This window comes from Pieris brassicae, chromosome 9, assembly GCF_905147105.1.
Source record: "Pieris brassicae chromosome 9, ilPieBrab1.1, whole genome shotgun sequence".
Lineage (NCBI taxonomy): Eukaryota > Metazoa > Arthropoda > Insecta > Lepidoptera > Pieridae > Pieris > Pieris brassicae.
This window is the reverse complement of record NC_059673.1, coordinates 16373928-16395866: the sequence shown is the minus strand read 5'-3', so window position 1 is coordinate 16395866 and position 21939 is coordinate 16373928. Positions and strand designations below refer to the sequence as shown.

At 33.3% G+C, this 21939-nt stretch overlaps 2 protein-coding genes across 2 annotated transcripts; both read right to left on the bottom strand.

Moving 5' to 3' along the window:
• Positions 1-3460: 3460 nt before the first annotated feature.
• On the bottom strand, positions 3461-10485 carry LOC123714334 (27 kDa hemolymph protein-like). The gene is made up of 7 exons (XM_045668555.1): positions 10394-10485; positions 6784-6893; positions 5987-6099; positions 4746-4909; positions 4042-4163; positions 3649-3777; positions 3461-3531 (listed from the first exon to the last, which is right to left on the bottom strand). Exons 1-7 carry the CDS (start codon positions 10431-10433, stop codon positions 3523-3525), a joined length of 687 nt encoding a protein of 228 aa, XP_045524511.1. The 5' UTR covers positions 10434-10485; the 3' UTR covers positions 3461-3522.
• A 5919-nt stretch (positions 10486-16404) lies between these two features.
• On the bottom strand, positions 16405-21808 carry LOC123714307 (trans-Golgi network integral membrane protein 2-like). The gene is made up of 4 exons (XM_045668528.1): positions 20593-21808; positions 20041-20181; positions 18894-19027; positions 16405-17647 (listed from the first exon to the last, which is right to left on the bottom strand). The coding sequence occupies exons 1-4, from the start codon at positions 21566-21568 to the stop codon at positions 17510-17512; spliced, it is 1389 nt and encodes a 462-aa protein (XP_045524484.1). The 5' UTR covers positions 21569-21808; the 3' UTR covers positions 16405-17509.
• Positions 21809-21939: the final 131 nt, after the last annotated feature.

Below are 21939 nucleotides of genomic sequence, written 5' to 3'. Positions count from 1 at the left end.
CAGTATTTTTGTAATTTAGTGATAGATGCCAAACGGCCAATTACGTGCCAACTTGGGAAATATTTTTATCGGCGTTCATTTAAACCTCAAAGTAATTTACGTGAGCTCCAATTTTGTTATAACGCTGATACTCTGCGTCGTTCGATTTTGATTGGACATACTTTTGGCCAATCACAATCAAGCGCAGTTTCGTTTTTTAAATTAAATTCAAGATGGCGGCTTATGTTCTGTAGTGTTCCTTACACTGAATTTTCTATCGCTTCTACAACTGTCACTATCATATTATCAGTGGTTAAAGGGTTTCACTGAATGCTTCGAAGTTTGAACTAAATATATCAAATAATTGAATAGACTAAATTAGACGACCGTATTTTAAAACGCAAAAATCTGTTGCCATGGTTACGCAGTTATTCCATATAAATTGGTAACAATGGTAACATGAGTTAACGATAGCTAATGGCGCTGTAAAAAGGAGCCTAATTTTTATTATAACAAGCAGGTCTTGAGTGTTATGACAGAATTAGACATTATAGAGTTGATATGAATTATTATTGCGTACTAAACTCGTAAGTGCCAATATATCTCGCTTTAGGCCACCCTCAATATTGAAATGTAGGTCGTTAAGAAGTTCCTTCTATATATTATTGTAAAATGAACAATTTATTTATAACAATTAACAATTTAAACGCCGTCTTCATGTGGTAAAATTTAAATTTCGAACGTGAAACAAAAGACGAACATCACTTGCTTGTGATTGGTCAAACGGTATCGCTTGTCTGGCCTAGAGATAGTGCTCACCTATTAATCCAAAAACTACTTTTTTAATACATTTAATTTACAAATTAGTCTTACATATCGTAGATCATATCTAATTGCCAAAAAATTCCTTCCATTCATCGTTTATGGGATTAAATCTTATTGTTTAATAATATCGTAGACACTACGAATAGCATTATGGTCGCAATTTTTCGGGAGCTTATTAAAATATATTTTTTATATTAAAATCTTGTTGCTATATTTTTATATGTAATGTATACTTTGGAGAGATGTCTTTTCATTTTTAGCAGCTCCATACGTGTTTGGTTTTTGGTGTAATGAAATGTGACTTCTGTTATTGTCAATTATTCCGTTTGTACGTTCCAGGTATTACAATAGTTTTTTTTTTTTAAATTTTATATAACTTCTCTTAGGAATTGGTGTTAAAGCTTTTGTGAACATTTCGGTGTTGCTGAATTAAAGATTAAATTTTGATGATGTTTTATTATTTTATCTCAAACTGGTTTCTCTAATCTAGCCTTTCCTGATAATAACCACTAAACTAAACGGAAGTTGAAAACGAAAAATTGAAGTACATATTACCTTTTTATTTAAATACAGTAGGGTAAAAGAGGGTAATGGGGGTCACTTAAGCGAGAACTCAAATAAAATTTTAATTAAAAAGAAAGTATTTATTATAACTGCGTGTAAACATAATTTGCTTATTAAACTATCATTAGAGATCAATTTCAGTCACTTTGGCAATCAACTTTGGAAATTATAAAAGTTTAAAAAAAAAACAGATTTGACTCCCATTACACCAACGTAGGGGTAATGGTGATCACCCTGGGGGCAATCGGAGTCAAATAAAATCTAGCATACGTCGCAAACATAACCTTCAGCTGACTCCCATCCAGTGCACTCCGCGTGAGTCCATAGTCCACACGAGGTACACCTATACCACATCTCGTTGTTTCTTCCGAATTCGTCGCATACTAGGCATCTGTTTCTAGCATCTTTTGCGTCATCATCCTCATCGTCCTGGCATAAGTCGTCAGTGCCAACATCTGATATAGAAGTTTCGTTCTGTTCTTGTGATACTTGGCGCTTTGCCTTTTCAGGACCCTTCTTCTATACTTTCGTCTTTTTTCCTTGTCTTTTGCCTTTCCATGTTTTCTTTTTTCATGCAACCAATCGCGTCCAGCCATTTTTGAAGCTTGATTAAAATTGTGCTTCACATTTAATTTTTCAGCATATTCGAAAGCGACTCTTCTGATTTGATTAGCAGTGCAACCATAGAAAATATTTGCCATTTTCTTCACCAAGTTCGCTAGCTCGGCTTCTTCCTCACGACTAAAGACAGTGAATCGTCCTAGATGTGGTGCTAAGGTAGAACCTTTTTTTATCCTCTTCTAAAGGCTTGAAAAAGGGATTCCCATTACTTTAGCAGCATTTCTTATAGAAGAACCGCCATCAATGAGCTGTATAGCTTTATTTAGGCCTTTTCAGTTGTCCTGACGCGTACTTTCGGCATGACTCTCATTACCCACAACTACACTAATGAGTAAAAAAAAACTAATAAAAAAAAAACTTTAATACACTGATATAATCTGAACTGCATATCACAATTTGAAACGTCTCACTAAGTAAGTGTAAATGTCATAACCGCATACTGCAAGATATTTGGTATTTACCTTCTAATTTGCATTTACGAAAAATTACATCAGCGGAGCGCAAAAAGAAAACATGGTCGTTTCTCAGTGGCGCATGAGTGGACTTGCGCGAGCCGTTCGTGGCTGCGCGGGAGCCCGAAGCGAGGGCTGAGGACGCTGTTTACGCGTCGGTCTCATGTAGTGTTTCGTAGTGGTGTGGGTGACTCCCATTGCCCGCTGACTCCCATTACCCTACTCTCCCCTAAAACCCGCTTAAGATGATTCCCCAGGGACCCTACCAAAACGCGTCTTAAGCGACAAAGCGGGATAGGAAAAATAAAACATACTACATACTATTATGTTCTAATTTTGGTATATATAGATATTAAATTATACATTTATGAATTACATTAAATTCGTTTCGTAATTATAATTACATTATATAAAAGAATTATTTTTTTTGGTTTGACAGAAAGATTTGAATGCATTAAAATATTTCTACATAATTCAACTTTTGCAGTACATCTTCGCTTTGATCCAAAGAAGCTACATAGCGTCTTAAATCATTAACAGTTGATGATGCCTGGGCGTTTGACAAAAACCAGAGTTGACTCATCTTCGTCTTCATCACTTAGGGCCTCGTTTTGTGTGTTATTCTCAATAAGATCTTCAATTGATTGAATTTCGTACGGTGCTACATTGTCATCAATGGAAGAATATCCAGGAAAACCCTGCAGCATCTCGGTTTCTTCACGTACGGGCGGGGCGCTTCTGAGGGCTCGCGTTAGAGCGCTCGGTTAGATCTTTCGGCTCGGTCTCGGGCGTATTAAACGGGGTGACGAATCGTATTAAGCGTTAAGAAATGTATGAAAATATGTCTCAAAGTGCAGAGACTGGCGTAAAGTGGCGTATTATACGAGACGTATTAAGCGAAATCGTCTTAAACGGATAAATAAATAATGAAAGTAATTTGCCGAAAGTACCTATTACTTAACCAGAATATATATAATATCGAAAGGGAAATGTTATACACAGCTGAATAAAACAACAAGTTTTTATAAAACTAAATTTTATTGTTTTTTTTTTTAGTATTCGTTAGTATGATTACCTCCTATTAGTTTTTCTGAAACAATAAATATAATTAATATAAAAATAAATTGTTAAATTCTGTTTAAAATGCTTATTGGTGATATACACAAACAACTTTGTGTTGTTAATAAGTATTGGACGCATTTCTCACCTTGCAAGGAGATCCGTTCTTCATATATCTGAATAAGGACTCGGCCATGTTGCCAGGTGTAGGAGAAGAGCATTCCTCAAGAGCCTTTACGATGCACGATGTTAAGCTGTCAAACTTAGCGCATTGTTCCTGAAATGAGCGATAGATGGCGTTGTAGGCAAACAATTAACCAGAAATAGGATTCTCGACCCATGTATTGTGTTAGAAACTTGTAGCGTGTTTTTTGTACGTGTATACTATTTATTATCAACATATTAAGAGTGCGAACAGTAAAGAAGAAACATCCCGTAACACTTAAGAGTACTTAGACAAAGTTGACTTTACATAGAAACTAATATTCAAGTTATATTTTGAAATGGCCAGCGTTCTACAGATATAAAGAGGTTTTCATACATCAATAGTCAGTTTCTTAACGGCTTCGACGCCGGTGATGCCTTCCTTTGCCTTGTCAGCACACGCGCGGATCGCACCAGACTTCTCTTGGAAACATTGGGGCCCCTCCTCAGCGATGAACACTGGAATTATAAGACCCGATATAGTTGTGTTTTGTTTTAATTTTGAATCAGTGTGCATAATTTTTTACCGCTTCAGTCCTAGAGGTCCTCGGCGTAACAGTAATTAATTTGGATCATCTATTGACTAACTCATTTTTGTCAATTTGATATGCCCAATATGTGATAATTTCTTCAGTTCCTGATTCTTATAAAAATCTAACATTGTATGTATTGGACTATTGCAAAACAGTATCCACGTTAATATTGGATTGTGAAATCAACGTGGTCGAAACTGTACAATAAATAAAACGCAATCATAGTAACTAAGACAGAAGCAATTAAAACTTTACGAAATTATTAAAAAAAAAAGTTTTGTCGATACTCTAGAAGTCTGCTTCCTTGCTCTTCTGGTGACGTCATTGGTTTTGACAATGCAAACAGAAATACTAGAAATCTAACCAAAACAGTTTTACTGTTTAGAAGTTACAATCAAACAAAACGTTTACATAGATATTATATTTTACTGTGTTTTTAACTGCTGAACTTTTTAAGAGAATGTCTAACGACCTGAGTATAATAATACCGTCTTATAAGGATACTTACACGCGATCCTATCACCATCCTTATGGCAGACAAAGTCAATAAGTTGTGATGTAGCGTTCTTTCCAGTGCCGATGTTCTCGCGGATACTGTTATCTAGACATGGAGACACGCCGTCAATAAGTGTGCTGATGCAGGTTTTCAGCTGTGGAGACTTTGCGCAGTATCTGATGAAATTTAGTAACTATTATAATTTGCTACAAAATTCAAAATCATTTATTCATTTAGGTAACACAATGTACACTTAAACGTGAGGCAAGAAATGCTTTTAAATTTACATTTCCAGTTCTCAAATCAAGGGCGTAGAACCGTCGAGAAGGATTGGCAATAAATTCTCCGCTGCTCGTTTTAATCGCCAAGTTTTTTCTTTTACAAATTGTTAGTAAGCTGCAATCATTACACCATGTTCCACATGATATAGTTCAGTAATTAATAGTTAATTAATAATAAAATAAAAAACAAAGATTTGTCCGCTATCATCAGCATGGTGAAATAGGAACACGCACTTACTTACATTCACGTGGGAACAACACGCATACTATATTAGATATCCATTATATTATTATTATACATTTTTAAATTATGGTCGGCTCGTGTCTAATTAATCAAAATTAAACTAACATTTCTATTCATGTCATAATACCTCCGACCGAAAACATACAATGTTATAAAAAAAATTGTTTGAAACAGAATAGCCAGAAACAATTAATACAACAGAGGTTAACGCACATAGCGTATTACGGTGACTCTTGACGCCATAACTATTACGTCTTCGGGAGGCATAGGACTCTAATGTACGGCTCGCACATACATATATGCTATTTAAAATACTTTTATATTTAAAAAAAAAATATTATTCAAGTTTCGTTTAATAAGCTTTTTAAAGAAAATTTTAAAGTTTTGTATTTAAACAATTTAGATAAAATAGGAAACTGCGTTCTTCCTCAAAAGATCACACAATTCTCCGTTCTAAAGGTACTATGAAATAAAATAAAATATGTTTATTATGGAACAAAAGATACAAGTATCACTTATTCCACGTCATTAAATTTGAATAGGTAGACATCCCTACTCATCGGCAAAGAAGACAGGATGTAGGCCGAGAGAAAAGGCTGGCATAGAAAACTTTCGGTACTCCTTTAAAATCATCATCAAACAACACTTATTTTAAAACAAATATCGCAAATTAATTAGAAGTAGCCTAGCACTAGTCTCAGGCCCGTTTATCAATTTTATTTACTTACTTCTTAAAGACCTCATCAAGAGCACCATTGGGTTTGGCTTCTTCTATTTCCTTCTTTACGGTTTCCACGTTGAATAAACCCTTGACACAGTCAACAAATGTGTGCACGGTTGTCTGGAAATTGAGGAACTTTGTCATTATCACCTTAATTTATCATTTTAGGTCAACCGCTCGCTGATCTGTGTGCTTACTTCGTAACTCTTATCAAGAATTGTTTTTATAACTGTTTTAACCTTACAGAAGTGTACCCTCCGAATGTATTTTTATATTTATTTTAAAGAACAGGGGGTAAACAGGCAGGAGACTAGTCTGTGGTTGGGGCTGGTAGAAATTAGGTACCGGTAAACCTAGAACTGGTGATTTCACTCAACGGATAAATATCGCAATACAGCTACCACCATCTTAGCCTCAGATTGCATCTGTTTATTTAATTATTTTTATTTCATAGATAAGTGCTGCAATAGCACTTTTCTTTACAATTTTGAAGTGAAACTTCTTTAGGCACATCAGGGCACATTTTTTACGGATAAAACGCAATAATAATAATATTAACATGATGAAGATTTGCAGCGTTTTTGTCGAAGAAAAGGGAGAGAGCGATTGAGACCGATTGAGAGAGAGTGAGAAAGGGCGAACGTAGCATGAAACAAATAGCCATGAAGAGTAGGGAGTAAGCAAGTCAGAAAGATCGAGACAGAGAGTGAGATAAAGCAATGGAGCGGGAGGAGGGAGAGAGAGAAAACGATTGAGAGACAGAGTAAGGAAGATCGAGAAAAAATATGTTACAAAGATACATACTGTGATTTCGTCTACTTTTCCTTCAGCGCCGTTCCTTTTGCACGTATCAGCAATTACTTGTTTGAATTGGTTGCGCTGTTCCTCAGTGATCTGGTATTCGGCTAACACACCTAAAATCATTAACATTTATATTACCATGTCAGTTACGATTTCATTATTCTTAAGTTAAAAGAACTATATTGTAGAGGTTTTCATATGTTCTTTGTAATCAATGTAGGTTTTACAGACAAACAGTTTTATCTGGCCATAACTATCTTTTTAATATTTACTATCGGTCCCGACAGACGTTGTCCTGTCTTAACTATGAATATTGATTTCAAATTGGTATAATTAACTAAAAATGCTTTATGATATACAACATTCTTTGTTGGTTTTTCTAGCGCGTATATAAATAGTTTTTTTTTGGTTCCCGTGTAGGAAACACGGGAACTGGCTGTGTGTATATCAGGCTGTGTGAAAAACATGGATTTCCTAGATTAATGCTACAAACAATTAGCGACTGTCATTATTTTATCAATATATTAACTCCGATCGGAGCATTTGTTTTATACGATATTCATTTTTCTTATATCCTATTTGGTGCTATTTGCTGCACGCATTCTGTCAATGTTATGTCAAACGCCATAACACACGAAAAAAGTTTGAATTGTAAAAGTGCTGTTCACTGAAAAAACTTGTAACAAAAGTCATGATTACTTAATATGGTGGTTACGTATTCTTACATTTTCCAATTTTCCGCGCAATTTTCTTTCATTAGAACCTTCTCCTGACAATAGCAAACACAACAAAAAAAGAATGAGCAAAATCGGTACAGCCGTTAACGCGTGATGCCGTAACCAAGGGAAATAGGGATTCATTTTTATATATATAGATAGAACACGATATGAGGTTATTCATTTCGCGATCAGGAACCTAACAACTTAAAGAAGGCTAATTAGAGTAGGTACACGTTATATGAGTGACAATAATTAGATTGTTGGTTTTTGTTTAAATGTATTTAATGAGGTTCCTTTGCCATATCTATAAAGATAGACAATTGAACAACTAAAGCAAATTTTCACAATTAGATATAAAAAGTCTATTAACTTTCATTTCAAGCTCTCAAACGACTCCTAGCCTAGTACTATATAGCATTAGAGCTTTGGTCATATCGTCCGTCGTCAAACAGAAAACTTGACAAGCTGTTTGTAGTCGGTAAGGAAGGCAGAAGGTTGCAGGGAAGCTCGGCAACCCGCCGGTGTGACCAAGTCACGGTCCTCACGTGTCTCCCCGTAACAGCTGCGCTAAGGGAAGGTACAGAGTGGAGAAATATCACTAGCAGGGCAAGGGGCTCCTTACCAGTAGCAACAATAGGGTGGCAGGGCTGCCAACATGCCACGGCAGGAGGCCGCGAGCTCAAAAAAGTTTAATTTTTATTTCATTGTAATGTATGCAGGTTTCCTCACGTTTGCTTTACCGAAATGCTAACTAATGGATAGATGATGAATGCATTGAGATATTCCGTTCTATGGATGAATGCAATTCGCATTAGGCTAGCGTGGAGGCTACAGACCATTCCATCTCACGAAGAGAGAAGTTATTTTTGTGGTATTAATTATTATTAGGATAAGAACGACCCGACGGCCTCTATGGAAGTCGGATAAAGATCTTCACGAGCTCCAAGTGGATGATTGGCATCGGCGTAGGTGCTGATTCCCTAGTTTCGGAGGCCACTGAATCGCTTCCCATAATAGTACCATTTAACTTTCATATGAACTTTATTTATATGAATTATTATGAAACAAAATCATTATCGTAATTCGATGCGCGTGTATCAATACGACCCTTTAACCCATTATCTTTACCAAACAAAATAATGATTACGGTGTAACATGCTATTTACATTTCACTAATTAACGGAGTTGAATGTGATTGTGTTTTATGTAAACAAGTTTACATGTTAATTTGATTTCGTCTTTGTAGAATTATGCAGGCATATCACTTTTAAATTTAACTAATCCTTTTTCAGCGACAACCACTAAAGTACAAGAAATGTCGTAATTAAAAAATATATTTTATATTTTTTACATAATACATTGTCTCTCCACTGATATATTTCGATCTAGCCCAACTTAAGATTAATAAGTAATTTAAGTTTAACCTAATTTACTAATAATTAAATATAAGAAAGTGTCCAATAACACTACTTACAGTCTACAATGAGTAGATAGTTTGTTCTTGTGTTACATAATTATACACAATAATACAATTAATCAGGCATATAAGGCAAACGCGTATTGGACTTAGTTAATCCTATTTAGATTTACATTTTTTGTGCTATGGATACTCCGCGCCTTAAAAGAACAAACCGGTATGCAATATAATTACTGTTTTCCTCATCTGATCTGTATTACTGAATTATCTTCGGTATTTAAAATATATATATGCAATAGTTATTACAAAGATGACATTAGAAAATAAATTATAACTAATTGGATTTGGGCCTCAGATTTCTAAATCTGTTTCATGATCGTTTGTTAATCTAATAGGCAAGTAGGTGATCAGCCTCCTGTGCCTGACACGCCCTCTACGTCTTCGGTCTTAGGCAAGCCGGTTTTCTCAATATGTTTTCCTTCACCGTTCGAGCGAATGTTTAATGCGCACATTGAAAGAATTGGTGCAAAGCTAGGGATCGAACCTCGAGTATGAGAGTCGCACGCTAATATATTGGCCAACTTGGTTATTTTCAAGAAGCATTAAGCATCTTGAAAATAACAAAGATGACGTAGAAAGGTAGTTAGTTTCTCTGCGAACATATAAAAATGTCCATTAAGAGGGCCTGGTGTCATATATTCTTTCTGCTCCTAGTCAAATAATTTCCGCCGTTAAAAAGCCGTTTGGTATAAAGAAGCTGAGTTCTTGGAGAACACTAACCGTACATATAATTCCTCGAAACTGACAATATGGCAGTCGAGCTGTAATTTTTTCAAGGTAAGTAGAACCTTCTACCACTAACGCGAAATAAATACTGTTGCGGTAAAACTAAGACGTTGTAGTAAGTACTACTAATAGTATTCAGAAACGCGACAAAGTTTGACTTTTGTTTGCCAAAAAGGGATATTGATATACTTGAGTCATAGTTAAAGTCCGAATCTCACCCTAAGTTGGTGCCAAGAACATGAGTGATACAATGTAAAAATTAGCCTAATAATAGTGAGTGAGTGCCGGAGTAAATTGGTAAATGGCTTGCACAGGAAGCAGGGGTCTAACATGCACAGAACGAAGTGTCGTCAATGCACCAACTAATTCATAACCATATAGTTTAACACTTATTTTAGAAATCGTTATTTTTGTCATTTGTTTTGTTTAAGGTTTTTAATTGTCTTTGGTCTACGAGCTCTAGACATTTAAAAAGGCGTTACAAAAATGAGAAATAATTACGTAACTGTCGTGATAAATTCGCGTAAATCCGTTAAAGATTTTAAATGGTGTTTTTAGTTTAATAGTTGAAATCAGCAATACGTACTATTCTAAAATAAACGGATATAAAAATAAACACATTTAAAATAAATTTCCTTCGATTGTTAATACAAAATACAAATAAGTTTTTTAATTAAATCACGTTACTTACCGACAGCCAAAAAGGCAAAGATGAGCACTTTAAAAGCCATGTTGAACGACGTCTGATCCGAGCTAAGTTACAGCAAGACTGAAGTAGTGACATCGGACTCCACAATTTATTGGCATCCACCATTGACTCAGAGTATGAGCTATCCTTATTCACTCGATAATATGTCGAATATTCATATCACTCATATTGAACGACCCATATGCGTTCCATGCGGCCCATAGTTTAAAAAAATAAACGAGGATTTACAAGTTGAAGTAATTCAAACTATATTGTGTAAATATAAAAGAATCATACGTATTATTTATGGAAAATCCATCTCATAAATCCTCCTTTCTTGGAGAATTCTTTATGGTCTCTGCAGTAAGGCTATGGAATTCACTTTCCGTCCCTATTCGCTTAGCTCCTTCTCTATCTTCCTTTAAATTTCTTCTGTACAAACATTACCTGTCCACATCATATCCCTAACGTTCGTACTAACTGACGTGGGACTGATCTTAAATTATCGTATTTTTGCACTTCTTGCTCATCTTATCTAATTTAATATGTTTTTTCTCACAGTTGCCTGGAAGAGATCGCTCGACAGCGATAAGGCCGCCAGTTGCCCTCCTTTTCATTTAATTATATTTAATTTATATTGCAATGCAACGAAGTGTTTATAAATAAATGAAGTAACATGTAGGTTTTAAGAAAAGCTTTCTACGTCGAACACACTGATTATGATCGAACATTTGGTATGTTCGATTATGCAAAAGTATCGCTTTACATCATTATTGAAAGTATACTTTATTTACTTATTTAATAATCCTACAGCAAACAAATATAAAAAATATACTAAGGATATAGCCAAAGATGGAATGTATATAAACCAAATTAAAATAAACACATTTAACTAAGTAATACCCATTTCGGCTGTGTTGTGTGATGGTGTGAAAGTGAGGGTTTGTATGAGAGGGTGTCTATATAGGTGTTCTGATGATGCAGCTACTCATATTCTTAATAGTCCTTTTAAGCATATTCCGCGATAGCTTCAACAAGTCAAGGCTTAAATAATGGTCGTTGTATGTCCGGGCTGTGTGATAGAATCCTTAGTTAATGCGGTGTTGATAGGAAGAACGTGTTAGAAAACATGCGTAAGTAGGTTTTGGTGGTTTAAAATAAAATGAAACCTAATACATGTATTTAATTTATATTCTTATAATTCCTAACTATGAATTATTAACAAATGGCAAATTAAGATTGTTTTTATTAATTAATGCTCATTAAGAAATAACTAGACAAAGTAATTACCGCAGAATCTATAAATTATTCAGTTCCAGCTTCTTTAAATGGTTGCGAATTTTTTTATGGATCTAACTCCTACTTTACATAAATGTACATAACGCAAGTTTTAATAATTATGTCATAATTAAGTGAACAAAGACTTTGTTCACTTTGACTTTTTTAAGAGTTTAACGGCTGGGTATGAGAATGTATTTTGCTAGCACGACGAAAAGTAAAAAATCCACCAGCTTATTTTATTGATTAATGTCAAGTCAATATAATGTATAGTGTGACGGAAGAGTCACACTATACGTATTTTCATTTAAAAAAGAGAATGCGGATTTATAGAAATCTAGTCGTACGTTTCGGTTAATATCATGAATGTTCTAGACTTTTGGATTTAAAATTGTTGTAATTTTTATATTTAGGAAGAATTGTTTAAGATTATTGGAAAAATAAAAACTTTACGATATGTACCGACTACAGTAAGATATTGAATTTATGTAGCTCTAAACTAATTCGGTTAAAAATCCATAAATTAGTGTTAATATGTATTACAAAATTTGAAATATAGCAACTCCTAGGATATCCCTTATATAGGCAGCGGCACGTAAGTCTAGCGCTGGCCGATACGTGGAGGGGATTGTACTGTCGCGCACGCAATACATTATATGCCACTTTGATTAATAATTACCTAAATAACGATATTAAGCTGAACGAAATGTGACGGATAGCTGCTGCGCATGTAAGTAATATTACCTATCTATAAGATATAATAAGACAGTTAGAAAGTGTCTGTACATAGAACGTATTTCCAAAAAAGACCTAAGATATTTTAATAAGTTTATGGGATGTAGAAAAATAAAAACATTATCTTTTAATTTGTAATATTTTATTAATCTGAATCAGAGAACGGTATCACGCCTTCAATGATCTCGCGACAAGGCCTTTTGCTTACTGAGGGCCCGGGCTCAGGACTGCTTCGTTCGTCGGCACTAGCGTCATCTTCATTGCTATCCTCGGAACTGTCTCCATCGACATGAATAATGAATTGTTCTGTTACCAAAACCACGACATGATCACTCTTTGCATATTGCTCTTCTATATCCTTCACCTTTTTACACAACTTTTGCCAATCCCATGTACCCATTAGTAAAACCTTTTTTTGTATTAGATCTATACATTTACTGACACTCCATTTTATATTTTTGCTGCCTACATATTGTTTAATATCCGACCATGCCATTTCAATCGGATTTAGGTCGGGCTGATATGGTGGTAGTCTCAGTACCTGATGACCTCGTTCAGCTAGGATTCGATCATTCGAAAATGTTTTAAATTTATCTTTGTTGATTTTTATTAAATTGTATAACTGAGGTTTCAAATGTGTTTCCTCATACTGTATACCTTTTTCAGTGAGCCAGGCCTGCATGTCAGCTTTTTTAGAATTAGAGGTTGGTACGCGATCCCACTGCTTATTATGATAGGACGCGTTGTCGACTACCACGACGGAACTGGGTTAGGCATCAATTGGGTTCGGAGCCATTTTTCGTAGTTTTCAAAATTCATATTGTCGTGGTAGTCGCCTGATTTGGTACCAACCCAGTATTAGACCCTACGTGGACAATGACAACTCGCTGTCCTTTCGAAATAGGTTTCTTAAGCCCTTTAGTAGTACCATCGGTCCAGGCTTTTGAAGAAGAGTGCGATGAATCTACGTAAGATTCGTCTGTATAAATAATAGGCTTTCCCTCTTGGCGATATTCCTTTATTTTCCTTAAATATTCGATACGTTGCAAACGTATATTAGAAGTCTCAATCAGCACTTTCCGGTTGTTTTCGGTGTTTTTCCACCGAAATTCCAAACTCTTAACTATTCGCCGAAGACTTCGTTCTGAACCTTTGAAATGTATGTCATCTTCTAGCTGCTTTTTAAGCTTTCCGATGGTAGGAAGTTCATTATTTGTCTTGAGAAAGTTATGAATGGTTCTCTTTATTACTCCTTGGTCGAAGTTATCGATAATTGTGACCGGTTTTGTTCTGGAACGTTTTTTGCCAAGTGTTCTGAACACTATGATCAAATAAGAACTTTTGGCTTGATTGGAGATGTTTCTTACCGTTGCAATTGACGTCTTTGTTGACTCCACTGTCCTTTTTTGGATTTTACCTAATTCGCTGATTATACTGTTAAATTTTATGTTTCCTGCCTTAATGATTTCGGCAGTTTGTTTTGCTCAAATTTACAATGTTGCTGTCCGAATGACTGAACAAAGTATTTGTAGCTTCGTCAATCTCACTTTAGATTTGTTTCAAAGAATCAATTAATTCGTTAGATTCCCTTTTTAAAAAACAATTCACGTCATAAACCATTTTCCTGGCTTGTCTATTCAAAACAGTATTTGTTCTAGGCATATTCACTTTAAAGTCACAAATAAACTTAAAAAGAAATAACAAACAACAAAATAACAAATTCAAACGTAACAACAGTAACAATAATATTAATGACGCGACTGTACACGGGATGTGCGCGGGGCGTCGTATCGGTGCGGGGGACGGAATGCGACTGGAGAGCCAATCGACGCTACGAGCGCCCGCTCTTCATTCCGCTAAACCCCTTCAGGTACCTTATTTTTTACTTCTGCGCCATTGCGCAGCGCGGTCAGCGCTAGAGTTTCGTGCCGCTACTTGTACTTATAGTTAGAATTTCACACACAGTTAAAAAAAACATTCTAACACAGACTGCCTAAGCACCTACAACTTTATATTTTGTTTAAATGTAAGAAAGTTAGTAATATTTTCTTGAATTCCATTTTCCAGTCTCTAACTTTTTAAAACTTTTGTCGCTCTTAACAAAAGCGTATAGCTTTCATATATTAAATTATAAGTGATGAGTAATGACATTAAATCACCTAATTAACTTGTCTATAAAAGAAATGCAGTTGTAACAGAATAGCTCCCTACAAATGTGCAGTATCAAACTTAACAAGTGTATCGTCAAGACGTAAATTGACGGATGACCCCAAGTGTTATATTTTGCGATAGTGATAGCTCATTATCAAGGTTATAAGATTATAGAGAAAGACGTAACGCTTTATTTAAAGTTAATGTAATATAAAATAATTTGTATGAGGTTCTGTAACGTTATATAGTATATTTCAGTGCGTCTTTCTTTGAATTATAGGTAAAACAGTAGACACAAAATGCCTGGTGCATTTCACCGATTTTAAGGGTCGTTTCTCGTATGTCAACATCCATTATCTTTTTGACATACTGTAGTCCTAAGCGCTAAGTTTTCAAATTACCCTAAGTAATGCTGGTTACCTCAGAATTTCCTGTACCGGTAAACAAAAAACTTAATCTATTATGCTGGGTTCGAACGTACGATATTCGATATCGTGAACTAGGTTAACCCTAGTGATAAATAAATGTCTTGAAATATTTGAAGCTTAATGGTCGATGCATGCACGACATTTTAGTAATTATTTAGACTTAGTAAAAACTTTTAGCATAATCTATATTATCTCGTTTAATGTGAGTAAGAATTTTCAAATGGGGAAATAAAATGTGTTAATGAACGACATTGTACAACGGAAAAACAGACTACTTAGTCTAATTTCTACCAATTGACATATCCTGTATCGATGATAATGTACTTTTATCAACGTATTATTGGTATAAGTACAGTCGGCATCGCATTTAATATTAAAAACTTTTTGTCGTAAATATACATATGACTTTTCAAAGGCTTATTATTATCGCTTCTACATCTGTGGTCATAAATGCAGTGTTTATAATAAAAAAGGACCTCTTAAAGTCAAAATATGTTTACATGTGGGCAACACATGAAAGCTAGAATTTTAGGAAAAATACAATGAAAAGAATCCGGAAGATCCGTTTACAAATTAAATATGAAAAATGCATTACGTATAGTAAATTATATTTAATTTTTAGAAACGTTGAATTGAAGTATTCAAATTGAATTAGAACACTATAATGATGATTGATGATGATTTTAAACTAACAATAATAAAAACACATATAATTTAAAACTTTATTAATAATAGAAATTAACGTAAAAAATAACTTACTTAAAATTTCGCTTCTAAATATACAAATCTGTCAAGAATAACTTGGCGCGTGGTAAAAAAAAACTAATATGACAGATGACAATTTACAAAGTTTTGTAGTCTTTGAAGCAACGTTCAGTGTTCAGTTAAACAAACATTCACAACCATTTGAAAAACGAATATTATTTTCATTGGAGCTTTGAAGGAAATTTAGTAACACAGAGTAGCCCGCGCTAGGATCCCAAGCTATACATGACAGCTTGTAAGTAAGTAAAAATCGTGCTTAAACCCCTAATTATGTACGTTTCAGAATATAATTAGCAGCTACAACCGTTAGAACCTGAACTTATTTAGCTCTAAAGGGATTAGAGTAAAAAATCCATAAATTCGTGTAAATATTACAAAAATGGAAATCTAACAACTACGGAGATCTAAATATAATAGAATTTTGTTCCATAATAAAGTAAAGACATCTTAATACGCTGAATGGCTTCAAGATATCCATACGATTTTATTGTCAGGATTGACACTAAATTTCACGAAAAAGCATTTATATAAAAAAAAAACCGCAAGACATACTTTGTATACGTGTACGTAAAGTTCGATTTAAATTTAAAAAGAAAACGAAATTCTTCCAAGTATTACTACAGTAATTACACAAAAACGCGTTGTATTGTTATTGACAGTTGGGCAAGCCATTAATTGATTTTTATGTTTTCGTAGAGCGTTAAAAGATATTTTCATATTATTCAACCGTCGAAGATAAATGTCATTATTCTCGCTTAAGGCGTCTTTTTCGCGATCTTATGAAATAGTATTTAACGGGTTTTACATACTTAATACAACATTGAATATTCTTTTAAATATCTATAATATTGTACTTTTCACTTCCTTATAAGCAAAGTGCACCTCATCCTAAAACATACAATTGAGAACCTTCTTTCGTTAGACAAAACTTCCAAACTACTTCAAACGAATTTCGAAAACGAACAATAAAAAAAGTATTAATTACGAACATTTCTATGAAACGATAGAAAATGCACGATTATATTATTTAGCTGAAGCAGAATAATGCAAAAGAATATAAGACTAGAAACGTATAAGTTTTGCGCCATAACTAACAATATCGTAGAAAATTATTATGATTCGAGTTTTTTTTTAAATTTTTATTATTAGATACAACTGGCTATTTTTTAAAAGGCAATAGGGTTGTTTAAAAGAGAAACGCACGTTTATACAGTTGCCATAGTAAAATTAATACATACTGACTACATCTGTAAAAACATTTTCCCTGATATATACATATACAATATTAATTTATGTTATAAAATGAAAAATAATATATTTTCAAACATATTACGAGAGTACAATCAAGATCTATTGAAGGTTTCAGTTAATATGTAATAAATTAATATTCACACAACATGTTTATCGAGTACTTGGTACTTGACATATGACTTTGACACATGACACATCCTATGACATTTAATTTTCATTTTCTCACTAAAATCCCTTAATATATTTGAATAATAATTTTTGTATGGAAAATTTCTATTGCAAACTTATAGAGGGTATTTGTAAATAAACTTAAACACAAAAAAAATGTCGTTCGTATCGTAAACCTCTCGTTACAAAGGTTACAGTTTCCTATGAGCAAAACCAGGGATCAATATTCAAAATACCAATGGTAGTTTCTACGAAGCGTAGGTGTTTTTAAAACATCTATAAAAATGTTTGGCCTATAAGCACTCGAAACTTCATGTTCTCGACTTCTATACCTATTTTATGTTTAGTATATAATTTTACTAGGTGGCGCTGTACTATTGGCACTCATTGCTTGCTCAAGAGTGTCGAGTCGTCTATATGCATGACCTCGGCTATTTCTTCTGCGATTCGTTTGACGCCCTTCTACAATGAGACCCAAAACCTGAAAAAAAAAACAAATAAAACATCATGTCTATGCATGTTATTAATATAGAAGTCGGCACGCGGAAAATAAATTAGTAATTAAAAATTGATTTTCAATTACTTCAAAAGTTCATAATGGTTACAGATACTGGCAAACGTCTTGAACAAATGACGTTGCCTGCGCAGAAGCGAATTTTAGGTATCACTGGGAGGGGGCGCGGCGGGGGGAGGGAGAGTAACGTGTCGATCGCGTGATTGGTAAATCAGTTGACGTTTGTGCCGCGCTGTGTCCGATGCGCAAACTTTCCCCCACTCCCTTGTTTAATGCTCAAGAAGTTTGCCGGTATCTGTATTTTCAATTATATAATTATACAAATAGCGTAAAAATTCGGGATTGGTTTAAGATTGCTTCCGTTCCTTTGAATTTCTATGGTGAGGACATTTTGTGCATAACATGACGATCAATATAATAATTAATCAACTTTTACTGCTTGTTCGGCTCTTGTATACATAATGGAAATATTATAGAATGCTTATATAGTATTTTTATTATAAATTATCATCTAATAATAGATTATTATGTTATTATATATATAAAGTAGATTTATTATGTTATTAATCAACGCCGCCCACAACCAGTGGGTGGAGATTTGACAATTGCTTTTTGTCCAAATTGTTTCTACAAGAATATGAACGACGAAGGTAAGATTCTGAAACAGATCTTCGAACTATAACTACCGTATGTTATGTCACATTTTTGTGGAACGGGACTTAGCACTAAGCCTCGTTTTTAGAATATTCAGAGCTAACGTAGTTAGACTTAAACAAACTAGAGGGCGTTTAAATCAAACATTATATATAATCCCTTCTAAAGTTATGAAAAGCAGATAGTGAAAAAGTTTTTATATCAGTATTTTATGTCATAAATGAAGGAGCTAATTGGAAATTGATTACTTAAAGGTTTTCCTAGGAATATATTAGTCCTAATTAAGTTAATATTTTACATCATTTCTTTGGCCTGCTAATACTATAATAGATGCATTTTTACATTGCTTGCTTGCATACATTTGTTTTCATAACTATTAAAAGCAGGATTTTATTTTATGTGAAAACTTCTTTATATCGTTGTGATTACAAAGTCGATAAACGAAAAAGCGAAGGGAAAACGAGACAGACACATACATTCATAAGATTTAACAAGGAAGAAAGTGAGATAGGGAGCATTATACAGCGTGTTTCATAAAATATGTTATAAAAGTTCTTACCAGTTTTGTAAGTCTGCTTTTGTTATGATATAGAACATAAAGCAGAACCACAAAAATAATGGTTGTCAGGAAGAATGGAAAGAAGTGGTCATCCTCTTCCGAAATAGTGTCTTGTATTGCATTCGGATACACTTCTGTAATTAATAAATATAATAAACAAGAGAACAAAAACAGAGCTATTTCTCGCTTGACCGCCTACGTCCTTGACTTGCGAACTGGTAGTATCAATTTAATTTATTTTCTGTTGACTTTCATAAGTGTACTTTGACTGTGAAGTGTACTATTATGACTAAGATGTGCTTTATTTAAAAGCGATAGTTTTTTTTATAAAGTTAGCTATAGTAAACATTTTAATTTTTTCTGTTGTTAGTGTCATTTTTTAAACAAACAAATTTTTGAAAAGTTTTTTATCTTGTTATGCTAAAGAATTATCTAATGCATGTATATGCATACACATGTTTTTTTATTATGTAATCAAAACAATAATTAAACTGATTCTTTTAGTATTGTGCTTTTCCACAAAAAAAAAAACAAATAATTTCCTTAGCATCAATTCTTAAATATTCAGGTTTCATGTAAATACTATAATATTATAGTATTTAAATCGACATTTCATTGGGACTAACTATAGTAATATTGCACAAAGGCATTTATTTCAAGGTTCTTTAGCCAGCTGTTTAAATAATTGAGTTTTAATGTTTTACATTTAACATTATTGATAATTTTCATAATAATTTATCACAAACTTTATCAGTTTTATCTGATTAAAAGATAATAATTTATTAGATATTCTTTTTAAACCTTAAAAAGAATTGAAGCAAAGGTTAGCCAGAGACTCAATTGAGACTGAATGATAAATAAGTAATCAATTTTATCAAATTGCATCTTTAAATGTCACTAATATTATTAACTATAACATATTGTTATCAAGAACTGATTTATATCATAAATTAAAAATAAGATTATTATGGCTATACCTTTTATTCAGGAACAATAAACACAAATTCAATTGTTTATCATATTAAGTTAATTGTTAAAGATAAGGAGAAAATATTTGATAGCTAAAGTCAACTCTAAATTTCATTCATTCTACCATTTTAAATAAATACTGGCTTTACAGATGCTTAGATAAATTAAATGTATTTACCTCTTTGCGGGATATCCATAAATGATGTGTGTGGTAATTTATTGATACTTGAATTCTCCTTTAAGGGTTTCTCGACTTTTGGCTCCAGTTCATTGCCATCATTAATATTGTCTGCATCCGATAGTGGATCGTCATCTGAATCTAAAGAGCAAATTTTTTTTGTCACATAGTGCTTTAACAGGAGTATCCCTTAGAAGCTGGAGTCTCAAATTTTCTGAACATGATATTCAGTTTCCACACTTAGCGCTAAGTGTGACTTAGGAGAATAAGAATGCATTTTTAAATCTGTTCTACGAATCATTTTTGTTAATGAGAAGGTGTAACCTTCACTTGGTGAATATGATGTGTGCTAGTGAGAATGAATAATGAATACTTTTTTAGAGATAATAAGTTTGGTTTGTAAATAATTAGCTTCTTTCTTAAACCATGTAAGGAAACATATTTATAAGTCATCATCTATTTAAGAATTAGATATATGATGAATAAGATGGTACTTTATGATCTTTTCAGATAAATTAACAATTATAAATATGTAATGTAATGAACTCTTACCAAGGTCATTTCCAAAATCATTGTTTGTATCATCCAAATCCTGTTCAAGATTACCATTTGGATTATCAACCACTGGTTTAAAATCATTTTCTTTCTCAATATCTTTAATTTCCTTCTCAACATCAACTTTCAATGTTTCTTCTACGTTTGTGGGTTTTTTGTTGGATACTAAGGTTGATTGTGGTACATCATTTTCCTTATTTGGCTCCTTTTCTTCCACTTTTGTTGTTGATATATTTGCTAATGGTTGACTCTTCTTAGTTGTATCTTGCTTTATTGCATCAGTTTTTATAGGAATTTCCTGCTTAGTGGATTTATCAGACAAATCCTTATGTTCTTGTGACTCCTTATTTAAATTTTGTGAAATAGGAGCGTTATTTGTTGTTATAGCTTCTTCAGACTTGGTTTCAGGAAAAACATCTAGGTTAGGTGGTTCGTTGGTAATAACAACTTCTGCCATAGACTTCTTTTGTAGTGTTAGCAAATCTGTACCCCATTTGAAATATTTACAGAAAAAGTTTGAATCTTCACTAAATGTATCGTCAATACTACACACTTTAACACAAACTACTTTTGTTTTAAATAATGTGTCCAAAATAGCTTTATATTGTGGTGTAATAGATTTCCATTCCTTTGCATCATCACATAATGTTAGTGCATTGTACGTAAGATTAATTTTGTTTGTGTAATTTAATTTTAGATCTATTTCTGATCGACCAAATGCTGTACATAATTGACTGTTTATTTCATAAAATATTAAACAATTCATATTTATATGATTATATCCTGGCTTTGTTTTGCAGTATTCCAACTGACTTTTAATTAATTTGCTCAAGAATAAGTTTTCGCAACTATTAGCTAAACTAATTAACTCGTTTGTTATGTTAGCATTTTGTATTTGTATCGTGTTTTCTTCGACAGGTAAGGCCAAGGCAAGGCATAGAAATTGCAATAACAGTAAAAAGTATTTGGCCATTCTCTCCACAAAATGATCACTGTGAAAACTTATATGTTACTGTAACAGTATAGTATGGAGTCCAATGGGATAAGTAAAAAACCTGTTTTGGTTTACCACGTTTTACTTGCGATTAGAGGTTTAAACAAATTACAAAGTAACACTTTAACAGGAATTAATAACTAGTATTTTGGTTTTTATTTCATTGAAGTTAAAGAGTTGAGAGTTGAGACTTCAGACTTTAAGTTGACTATTGATATTTGATAATTTTATACCTAATCGTAATATCTCGTCACTTGACTGACATCCCTGAAGATGTCGGCTGTCAACTATCAATCTCGTGTAAATTGTTAAATTGTAATGTATTAATTTGTTGGTTGCTGATAACAGCT